The sequence below is a fragment of the Podarcis melisellensis genome (assembly GCF_964234715.1).
Source record: "Podarcis melisellensis genome assembly, chromosome: 3".
Taxonomy (NCBI): Eukaryota; Metazoa; Chordata; class Lepidosauria; order Squamata; family Lacertidae; genus Podarcis; species Podarcis melisellensis.
Window position 1 is genome coordinate 25,399,576 of NC_138530.1, and position 12,260 is coordinate 25,411,835.

Here is a 12,260-nt window from a genome sequence, read left to right on the forward strand (position 1 = left end):
TTTGGAGGGTAGCTTTTCCAGACTGAGCGACCTTCTTACCACCTTGAGAACTGGCTTTCCATCTTCCTGGCTCTTGCCTTCTTGGCTGATCTGCCTCATGTAAGAGGATTTCATATTATGCAAACACACAGATTCTGCTACCAGAAATAAATTAGGAAAATTTAGCAAATGTATGCATGGTTATCCATTGGGGGGCGGGGAGAGAAATTTATTAGTGCAGGAATCCAGGCTTTGCTGATTTCTCATTAATAAGTCTTTCCTGTATGGCAGAGGTGTCAGATTTTCAGTCCCACTTGAGATTATTGCTGAGGCCCACCAGTCACAAAAGGGTGGCAGATGGAGGCAGAATTCAGCAATTGGCCAGTAATTATCAACATAATTTTTCTACCAATATCTAAAGCATTTTTGGAAATTGCTAGATTCTTTACCACAGCATTTTCCTCATGTTAAGGCGTTCCACTGCTCAGCTTTCTTCAAGCACACTCTGCATAAATGTGAAATCCATGTGTGTGTGTGGGGGGGTTGTCTTCTGCAAACCTTGGGATGACCTTGAGAACAGCAATACCACCCTCTTATTCATTTTTCAGTAGGCCTCATTTTTGCAGCATTTTTTTTTTGTAAGAATGCTGTAATTTAAGTGCATTAGGAAATACAGGGTAAACTTCAGTTCCTTTTAGCAGTTACAGTCGTACCTTGGTTCTCGAATGGAATCCGTTCTGGGAGTCCGTTCGACTCCTGAAACGGTTTGAAAACCAAGGCGTGGCTTCTGATTGGCTGCAGGAGCTTCTTGCACTCAAGCGGAAGCCGCGTTCGATGTTCGGCTTCCGAAAAACGTCCACAAATCAGAACACTCACTTCTGGGTTTGCGACGTTCAGAAGCAGATTTGTTCGACAACTAAGGCATTTGACTACCAAGGTTCCCCTGTACTTTTATTGGTTCCTATTACAGTGTATAATAATATATTTCTGAGCAAGAATATATTTTTTGGTGGAGAGTCAAGGGCTTCCACACCTCCTCCTGATCCTCTGTCTCCCAGGACCAGGAGAGGACTGAAGTGGGAGGAGCAGGAGGTGACATGCAGGCAGAGTCTTCTCTCGCTTGCACACACCTCGGGTAGGGGAGATCCAAAAGCCAAGGTTGGGACCTCTCTGTTGTGGCAACTGCCACATTGGGTGCACACCTTGTTAGTATTTTCATTCTCCATTGCTGCTGGATCACCTAGGAGTAGCTGAGAGACGTAGGACTGATGGACATGCCTTCTCCTAACTTGTAAGTGTACTTTTGACAATAAAAAGTTAATTCTTCCCGCTGGACAGATCGCATCACAATACTTATAGCATCACGATACTGGAGAGACACTTATTTCCCACCCTTGGTCCACTCCCATCCATGATCTATTGTAAAGCAGTTATAGCATATGGTGGCTATGGGTATGAACAGGAAATCTTTCAGAGTCTCTCCTTTACCACAAACTTGCTAGACAATTACAGGCAATAAATTCTCAGTCTTGCCCCTACCCCACTGGGAAGATGGAGGTAACATTCACCAACATTATAGAGCTGTTGTGAAAATTACCGAAATGATATATATTCTCATGAGATGTTCTACAGAAGTGGTGGCATTAGTAATCTCGAAGAAGAGAATCTCTAGCACTGATATAAGAGATTCAGAGTAGGCTATATATAATTTGCCTTTTTCTCTATGCAAATGGAAAGCTGCTCTATGCCGAATGTTCCCTTTTATGTGTTCGTCTTTTGGACAATCAGCATTTGCATTCTGAATGGCTGCTTACTGGGAAATATTTTTGCAAGCCTCTTTTAATATGCAACCTCGTTTCCATGTTGTGAAGATAACCTTCAAAATGCATTATATAATAAAATCACAATTCTAAGATTCTGTAAAATTCTGATTTTATGCGGTACAAACAGTTCTTCAAGGTACTTGAAATATGAAGCAAAGAAACATTTCCAGTGGGTCCTTAAAATCCAGCACAGCTGATGTGCAATAGCTTCTCCCAGACTTGACCATTCCTGAGAGAACAAATGAAATAAATACAACAGAATTTGGTCAAGGAAAAGAAGTCCTAACTTGCATACAATGCTTGAATTCATGATCACGTATGTGCTTACCTAAAGTCTCGTCCCACAAAGGAACACAGATTGTGGGATGCAAGAGATTCCCCATCCCTGATCATAATGTGTGGGTCATAACTGCAGGTAAAACACTCAGGCAAGAAATTTCCTATGACCCAGATCACTATGCTTTTCAGTGGAGGCAGCTGTATGCAGAAGTATTGCTGCCTCTGACCAGGATATCTGGCTCAAGCTTGAGGCTGGGGCCATGACTCCAAGGACTCCAGATGCTGATGTTGGTCATGGCTCCGTTTTCATCAGCCTCAGAACTTCAGACATAAGGCCCATAAAACCCTGAATTAAGTATCTTTCTTAAAAGTGCAGCCACACAAAAATGAGGAAAAAATATTGAATTTCTTCCCTGCTTTGAATTCTATTGCCTTTCAGCCAGTCCATCCTGTTTGAAATCCCATCTCCAGCTACGGCTATTTCTGATGCACCAGAGGAAGGAACCAACATGAAAATCTGTATTATTCTGTATGTGGGAACTGCCTAATCATCATAATGGATTACACTTTTTTTAAAAAAAAAAAAGCTTACCACTCCATATCTTTCTTCCTCCAATGGTTTCAACTTGTAGAATTTACCTCCGTGCTGGTATGCAGAAATTCTAGCTTCATCTCTGCTCCCCTTACTTCCCAGGTTTATTTCAATGTCCCTAATGGCCAGCCAACATCAGAATATTTTCTAACCATGTTTCAGCTCCTTCTTCTTGCTCCTGGTATCACACTTTCCTTTTCTGCTTTCCTTAGTCATAAATGAGCATGAATTGGATTGTCATATATGGCTATTAACACAACGGACAACTTTTCTTCTTGAGCAAAGTTAGAGATTATGCAAAACCATTCACCTTCCATTTCAACTGGGCACCATATACTACACCATAAAGCAGAATTATGCCAATTTAAACAGTCATGGGTTTCCCCAAAGATTCCTGCGGACTGTAATTTGTTATGGGTGCTAAGAGTTGTTAGGCAATCCCTGTACCCCTCACAGAGCTACAATTCCCAGAGTTGTCAGGATTAAACCAAAAATTTGCTAGCCCACATTGATTCCATTACTGATTTCAGACCAATTAAAGACTTCCAAGACCTCCTAGAGTCGGTGGAAAGGAGAGACAGCTAAGTGTCATCAGCATGTTGAAGATATCCAACTCCAAATCACCCCTAGCAGTCTCATGTAGAAACAAAGGGACGCTCAGTATTCCAGCAGTGGGGTAAGTGGCTTCTAAACAAGTCCAGTATCTATAGGCACAGAACTCCTTTTTCAATTAAGTAAATTTAGGGAAAGAGGAGTCCTGAAGGGAAATAGCTTATTCAATCAGAAATTGGATTTTACAGCACAAGGTGGAAATATTCAGGGATTCCCCATGGTCAGTTGATGGTATGCACACCTAGCTCCAGTGACCGCTATGTAACTTGGGTGAAAAGCCTTTGGATTGGGTTTACATAGGTTTGACTTCATCTAAGTCAGTGCTAGATGAAGGTGGCTAAAAGATAAAAATGGGGAACAAACTGTGAAGCTAGCCAGCTGATCAACACGAAGCTCCATCTACCTACGTATGTCAAGCAGCACATTTCCCACTGCTTGCTGTCAGAGGCAGCGTTAGAAATTTGCCAGGCGCATTTGGCTGGCTATCGGCCACTTGCGATCAAGTGAAGATGCCCGGGTGCCAGGATTGGCGGCAGACATGTCCACCATCTGGAGGTGCATGCCTGGGGATCATTGGATCTACACTCTTTTCACACGCTAATACCCCATTCTGTAGAATTCTATCCATTATCTTTTATCTGCACATTCAGAATGAATTTCAGGACCCAAAAAAGTCATATTGAAAAATATGACTTTCAAGTCGTCTGGCCCCAAAATGGAAACTAGGCATTCTGTTTCAGCAACTGTAACCCTGGTTTAAGGAGCCATTTGGCTCCTAGTTTATATATCTGAGTTTCTAACACTGGAGATTATTCATAATTTGCAAAATCAACATGCTGGGGACAGAAGAGGTGAAATGTTTCTTTGTTAAATTGGAGAGACACTTTGAAACCCAAGGCAGCCAGTGAATCAAGTATTGGAGTTTAAAGAATGCCAGTGTCTTTTTCCCCCACAAGAAGTTCTGGTTTTGCTGATCAGATTCAAATGGGAAACAAATGGGTTTATTAGGATATTCTATACATAACAAGGAGGCATTTGCTTGATGTAAGATGAAGTAAGAAACTACACCTGAGTAGTTTCTCAAAAAGGAGCATGTTGCAAGTAACCTCCAAACCCCCCCCCCCAGTATTTACAATGAAAGAAACCCTCAACCTGCATACCTGTATCATCAAGAGCTGAGTGAACTTCTCACATCTGAAAGCAAGAGGAATGGACGCACTGCACGTTCAGTAAGAGAATGCAAAGTCAAGTTCTTCCTGCACAGCTATGGCATGCACTCCACCAACCACAAGAGTATTTAATGGAAGAAGGCTCTCCATTCACAACTCTGGTACAGAATAAAGCAGGGAATTATTAGTATTAGAATTATTCTCATCCTGCCTTTCAGGATACCAAATGCTTCCAAGCCTTACTGGTAAAATTAAAGTACTTTATAACGTATGTTTGCTTTTTAAAAAATAACAGGATTCTTCTCACTGGATAGCTGGCCTGGAGGTGGTAGGGGCAAGAGTCCATGTGGAGCAGGCTCCAAGATCATTACTTGTCTCCTTGCTCTCTTGAAGTAACTCATAACACCATACAAAATATACCCTCTTTACGTTATAGGGTACAGGGCCTGGTCATCTGTTGCACTTCAAGCTGCATTTTGCTTTAGAATCAGTTGCCTCTTCCAAAAAACAAAAACAAAACCCTATTAAAAAGTACTCACGTAGCTTCAATGCGCATTTCCTTCATATTGTTGTTAAAGGAAGAACAGTTATAACACAACCCTTTCTGATCTTTCAACTTTCTAACCTTTCAAAGATGAATATATTTCTTTCTGGGGGACTTTGTGTTGGGGGGCGGGTCAAGGATCCCAACCAATCTGAAATGCCTTTTCCTATAAAGCAAGGCAATCTCCCTTTCCCCACAATGGCATAGCTCAAGCATTATTATATAGAGAAGCAACAAATATGAGCAGCTGCAAGATTCAGAGGCATTAAAGAACACCACCCCGATATTTGGAATGATATCCAAACCTCGTTCTAACTTAGCAGCATTCAAAATGATTATTTACATTTAACCACCCAGAATGTCTGGATGTTTGTTGAAACTTTTTTGCATTTGTAGATGTACTGAATAACACAGAGGAACACAGTTTTGCATACATAAAAACCCAATGCAATTTGAAAGACTAAATGTAGAATCGAAAGTCATGCTCCTCAGGAAGTGGCAACTGGATTACTCAAACAGCCAATATGTTGGGATGCAACCCAGGAAATTCTTGCAGACCTTTCACTGCTCACTATCTTCCAATTGGAAGCCATCAACAACGATGCAAAGGGAAACCAACTTGGCCCATTCTTATCTGAGGCTTTAAAGTGGCTTTTCTATTGTGTGTGGTGGAATGCAGGTTACAAGGCACACGGAAAGCACAATAAAACAGTGAATGGATGGATCATGTAATGTATGGCTTCAGTTCATCACACCATCCTAAAATCTGTGCTGAATGATGGCGAGAAGAGCTGAAGCCATAAAAACATGGATTTAGCCCCCTCAGGCCCTTAGTGACCCACATCACATGAACAGGGCCATAAGAACCTGAAAAAAGGCTTTAAAGTACATAACCAAGGCTTTGTTCTGCTTTAGCAAATTTCTGCACTCCACTGCTAGAGCAATTTCGGTGGCATGGTGGAAACAGCTGGAACTGTGAGCAGAGCCACTTCATTCAACCAGCTTGTTATATGGAGTGCCTCAAGAGGATTGGGTTTCAGTGACCGAGCTGCATTTTATAGGTGTGATCATTGCAGTTGCCAAGGAAAGAAGGAAGGAAGGAAGGAAGGAAGGAAGGAAGGAAGGAAGGAAGGAAGGAAGGAAGGAAGGAAGGAAGGAAGGAAGGAAGGACAGCATCATGGGAAACAGATGGGAGAAATGACAACGTCCACATAAAATGGAATGCCTTTCACTTGGGCTGATGAATGATAAGAACAGTGCTAAAAACGGGAATAGGCAGTTCGTTGCTGTGGCTGCGGCTGTTGTGGTGGCTGCTGTCCTTGCTGTTGCTGAAGTCGAATTTGCTGGGAGTACGGATCTTCAAGAGACTTAATCAACAGAGTGGTTTTGGGCCCCGTCTTCCATATGATACCATTGAGATCTCTAACAGAAGACTCCACTGTGATGCTGTGGGTGCCAACAATAATAAAGTTCAAGAGGAACTGTGTGCTGAAGTAATCGTTGTGAGGCTCAACCATCTGCTCCATCTCATTTGTCAGGCTGTCAATGGGCATCTGGGAAAGAAAACAGGAGTAGGAATGGCATTTTCCACAGCTTCTCTAAGAGGGTGTTCAATGTTTCAATTCTGCCATATAAGCAAAGGTTTGGCTCACAGAGGACAATATCAGAACTGTTGTCCTTTGCTTTTGTTCAGCATGTCTAAGCAAAATGTAAGAAGCCATTTAGCGCTCTCTGCTAAAGCTATTGCAAACTGCTCAGCTGTTCATAGCAGGGCTTGGGAACCTCTAAGTGATTAGCCATCCCAAGTGATCAGCATTCTCTTACTTGAGCAGATTTGCTTCCTGCTGCCAGACAGCTGTGTGTTCTTAGTCGATTGTAATGTTAGGACTTTTCAGTGCTACTGCCAAGACAGCAAGTGTGGAAAAGGATTATCTGTTCCACCTTCCCCTTTCCACCCAGATGCAAATGCACAAGGCACAGGCTTTTTCCCATGGGGATATGAACACAACACCACCACAAGATCTTACTTACAGGTTTTATCTTCAAAGAAGCTGCCAGAAATGCCTACACACCCACACACCCCTCCCCCGCTGAGATTAAAATCCTCGCCACCCAACAGCAGAAAATGATATTTCCATTTAAATTCTTCATAGGTTTCAGACACTGTAAAATGGTGACAGTATACAACTTCGTACCTTGTACTCTTGCCCAGATTTGGTCTGCAGTGTTGAAGATACATTTAGACAGATCGACTGAATCTTGCGGAAAAGGCCTGGTTTGGAGCCGTGCTGAACCACTCCTTCTACCTTCAATGCCATTTGCTGGTTATTCTGAACGACAATGGGCTCAGCAGGGTTGCGTGGGGACGGTGACAGGGCAAGCTGAAGTACAGATAAAATAAAAAAAGCAACTGAAACAAGAAGCGCATGGAAGATGGCGAGGGATATTACAATGCTCGAGATATAATCAACACAATTTATGAGTAGTGCACTGTCAGGAAAAAAATACACGTTTTCAAGCACTCCAAACTTGAAATGCATTTTCTCTAAACTGAATTGCAGCTAACTTTTCTGTTAGAACGTTATTTTACACAATGAAGATGCTGTCCTTAATACCTCCATATTAGGGCAGCTTTAATATTTCAGTACAATCAAGCAGTAAAGCTTTCTCTGCACTTTGGGCAGCAGCTGGAAGGCTGGATGACAGCCTAAAAACTGTGTTTGAAACCAAGCAGGAAATCAGCCTTTGGCTAATTAAACAATCTATGGTCTTTTGAACTGTGAGAAGGGTATTGTTTTTGTTTGTTGCTATGTTATGCATTTTTGTGTTTTTATATTCCAAACAGCCCTGTTACCCCAACCAGAGAGACGACTTATGCTCTGGGGCATGGATTCTGCAACATTTGATAATCTTTCAAGTAAGCTTTTTTGCTTGTTAAGAGCCCTTAGCTTTTGACTCTGACAATCTTAAGTACACATACTCTAAACGACTCCAAATAGACTGCTGTTGACACAGGCAACTGATTAGCCGAAGGAGTCCTGAAGGAAGTTCCATGAGTCTGCTGTAAAGAGAAACCTTAGCAGATGTACCTGTGCTGCGGAGATCCCTTCTAGAGAGGTACTTCTGGCAGGCTTCTTGGTGAGTTTCAGAAAGCTAGCAAAGACCTTCCTTTCTGGCAAAGTATGTGCTCTTTGGGGAGCAATCCTGGCGCTCTCTCTCTCTCTCTCTCTCTCTCTGTGTGTGTATTAATTAAACTTTGTGGCAAATTTGTTTGTTGCTTGATATTGTAATTACAAACTTTATCTCACTACTGTTTTTACTATTATTTACTTAACTGAAGTATCTGTAACTTGCCACTGGCCTAAAAATCTCAAATGTTATGATTCCAGATGCCAGGGTACAAGCCTTAGAAAATGAAATTACATGAACCAGTAGTCAGGGCATACAAAGCAGCCTTACTCACATGCAAGACCGTGCCCCCATCTTAACTCTGTTTTGCCTACTCTGATGGGCAGTTCTTTAGATCTTTGGCAGCTAGATTGTCAGTGGGGAGAATCACTAGCCTGTAACCCTGGTGCTCAAAAGCTTGCACTGGCTGCCCATATACTAATGGGCCAGGTTCTAGAGTATTGTCTTAATTGACATGGCCCTGAACAACGTATGTCCAGGACAGCTCAAGGGCTGCCTAATCCCTTATATCCCTAGCCCAGTCACTGTTAGTGGCTCTCCATGGTTCTGATGCTTGGCTCGAATCCATCAGAAACCATGAGTGTGGGATGATGGACCCATTTTGTGGAACTGCCTGCCAGTTGAGGTGATGCAGGGCCCCTTCCTGATGAACTTCTGGTGCCTACTGAAGACTTTTTTTTATATATCCCAGCAGGCATTTAAGTCTGACTGTACAGTTTTAATCCATTTTTACCTTTTCTATTTCCATTTTTTATTTACCTTTACCTATTTCTTGTACACTGCTTAGATAAGGTTGTAGTTAAGTGATACAACAACAACTTATTTATACTACTACTACTACTACAACAACTTATTCATACCTCGCCCATCTGGTTGGGTTTCCCCAGCCACTCTGGGTAGCTCCCAACAGAATATTAAAAACACGATAAAAGATCAAACATTAAAAACTTCCCTAAACAGGGCTGCCTTCAAATGTCTTCTAAAAGTCAGATAGTTGTTTATTTCCTTGACATCTGATGGGAGGGTGTGCCACAGGGTGGGTGCCACTACCGAGAAGGCCCTCTGTGACTCCCCATTTATACAGGGTTATGTTATGGACCTCCGTGAGCCGGACGGGCAGAGGGGCTTTGCTGAGGCTGCTCAGCTGATGCATGGGGAAGCTGTTAGGCGGGAAGCCTCAACAATGCCCCGCTGTGCCTCTGTCCTCTTCAGGCTCTGGAGAGGGTCTTCTTTATGAGCCAGGAGGACACTCATGCAAATAGATTGTGTGTAAATGGGGAGTTGCTAGTAGGCATTGTTTAAATAAACAAATAAAAGCTCTGGAAAAAAATAACTGCTGTATTGGGTGCCATACAATCACTAACGGCTCCCATTCTCTCTCCTATAGAAGAGCCAGGGCCAAACAGAATGCAGTGAGCGATCTGAACAGAATCTCCCACTGAAAAATAGCAATAATTAAAGAATCAAAGCAGACGTAGGGATCTGCATGTCCAAATCCAATTACATTTTAACCTACAAACAGTGAGAAATTTGAGAGCTGGATTAGCAGCAATCCTCCTTCCCATTCCTCTTCCTGACAGCGAAGGGATTGTAGACATTTCTCTGCATTAACCGCAGTTAAAATTCGGTGACACCGTAAGCTTACCTTAATGCTAGTCGACTGCAGCTTCTGGAAAAAATACCTCTGGAATGACAAGGGAACTTTCAGCAAGGCAATGACTGCATTGCATAGACAAGCCGTGTGCTGGAACAAAACAATGCCAAGCCAGATCAGAACTAATCCTTTTTACAGCAGGGATCGGAAACAGAATGTACTTTGTGCATTAGCGTTGCATTCACCAGCACTTATTAGGAAGCCAAGACAATGCATCATCAAGAATATGGAAGAGCGCAGCCCTCACCAGCCTGGGGGGCTCCAGGTGTTTTAGACTACAGCTTCTATGACCTGATGAGAGTTGCAGTCCAAAACGTCTGGTGGGCACCAGGCTGGAATAGCCTATAGAGCTGGTGGAAACAAATCCAGTTTCCTTTCTGTATCAGGACAAGAGAGGCATTGAATAGCTCCGAAAATAGCTCTGTAGCAGCTCTAAAGGAATTTGGGGAAAAGTTGTTGTTTTCCCCAACACCCCCTATTCCTAAGTGCATCATTTGATCAAGAATATATGGAAAGAAAAAATGGTGGCCAATGCAGCCTGGCACATTAGATCTCAAGGCAAGGGCTTCCTGGAGACCAGAGGCCACCAGGAGGAAGAATGCAGCCAAATGGGGCAAGGCAGGGCAAGGCAGTACTGGCTTGAGAGAAACTAAGTAGCAGTGGGGAGTCCCTACAACAAAGAAAGACAAGCCATGAATGGAGCTGAAGATTAAATATGGGGAAATTCTGAAGTTTTAGGGAAAACGGCTTGTTCTCTATTCTGGTCCCACAGTGCTTTCTGCAATAAAACGAGAGCAAAAATATGGCCAGCGAGAAATTAACTATGAGGAGTCCTGCTGGATCAGGCCAAAGGTCTATCTAGTTCAATATCTCGCTTCTCACCGTGGCCAGTGAGATGATTCTGGGAAACCCACAAGCAAGAAATTAGGGCAATAGTGGCCCCCTGCTGCTATCTGAATAATTGCTTTAGTTTTTATACAGGACTCTGCGTACATTTTTATTCATACACGCATGGAAGGACATCAGACTGCTTGCTCTCAGAGAGATCAGAGATATCCTAAAGTCAGTATCTGAAACCCTGGTTCTAGTCGATAGATTAAGCTCATTTAGAACTCTTCTCCGCCTTGTGTTTGGAGCTACATCAGCTAGCGCATGTGTTCTCGGATGACCTGACCTGATAAGAGAAACTCTACACCAGTGAAAAGTTGTACTGAAACACAATCAGCTTCAATGAATGAAGCCAAGGTGGAGCAATGGCAGGTGGCCTCTAGGATGTTCCACACATGAACTTTCTGCATGACAGCCATCACAGCGTCAGAATCAGAAAGGTATTAAATAACACAGCTCCTAGAAAACTGAGTAAAATTATAAGCAGTCCAAAGAACAATGATATAGCTCCTCATGTCACTACAAGCCTCATCCCTTTATTTCAAATTACAAATATTTCCGTCTGTTGCTACTGACGTATACCAAAGATGTATATAATGCTTTTCAAGTTGAAGCTTTCCATTCTCAAATTTAGGAGAGGGGAAAGGGCCAAAATCTAAACAGCTGTGGATAAAGAAACATGCTACTCATTAAAAAGTAGACAAATTTTGCTACAGCTGGTCAAAAATTTTGAGAATGAGTGAAGACTTATTACAAACAAAATTTTTTTTTTACTTTTCTGCACGTTCTTTCAGCTTTTTAATATGCATGACAATATCTGGATTATACTTATGTTTGTATTGGTTAATTCATTATACCTAAATATCAATGCTGCTTCCACCATTCCTATAGCTTTAGTTAATAAATTACAGATTGAAGCCAAGTCTTGACTTGTCACTTCCACCTTGACCACTGAATCCTATACACATCTCCTCAGAAATACAAATCTGGTACTGTGAATCATTAAAAATTATACCCTCTAAAGCATAAAATAAATCTCCAATGTTGCTCTATGGTAGAAACTGATTTTATTCCATCTCTCTGGTTATATGTTATTTGTGACCAATACAAAACCTGGGGTCATCTATCTTTTGACTTCTGGTTTCAAAGGAATGTAAAGACCTACTATTTTGAAAGTCTCTATGACAAAGTGGCTATTACTTGCCATGTAAGACACGGGGGCATATTTTCTGTTCAGTGATTCCACTTCTTCCAGCACATGACTGAACACAGACATCATTCTCCTTTCATATTCACTTGTGGCATGTGCCACTCCAGCAGAGCCATATTCCTGTAAACTAGAAAAGAAATTCATTCCGGTGATGCCCAATGTGTGCCTTTCTCTAACTTTTCCAAAGTGTCTTGGGTACTTTTACACAATGCTTTGGGACTCTAGGCTGGATAAGAAGGTGAGATAAAGATTCTATAAAATCATCATCATCTTGTCTTTATATACTTAACCATTCATGGGAAAACAAATAATTTCCTGGAA

At 42.1% G+C, this 12,260-nt stretch overlaps 1 protein-coding gene across 2 annotated transcripts in view; it reads right to left on the reverse strand.

Moving 5' to 3' along the window:
* Positions 1–4,264: 4,264 nt before the first annotated feature.
* INTS7 (integrator complex subunit 7) overlaps positions 4,265–12,260 on the reverse strand; it is a 42,674-nt gene continuing 34,678 nt past the window's right edge. For both annotated transcript variants that reach the window (XM_081903836.1, XM_081903837.1), the window contains 4 exons: positions 11,934–12,066; positions 9,833–9,931; positions 7,194–7,379; positions 4,265–6,551 (listed from right to left, as the gene is read on the reverse strand). In XM_081903836.1, the coding sequence (XP_081759962.1) occupies positions 6,258–6,551; positions 7,194–7,379; positions 9,833–9,931; positions 11,934–12,066 (712 nt within the window). In that variant the 3' untranslated portion in view covers positions 4,265–6,257. The remainder of the gene's footprint in view (positions 6,552–7,193; positions 7,380–9,832; positions 9,932–11,933; positions 12,067–12,260) is intronic.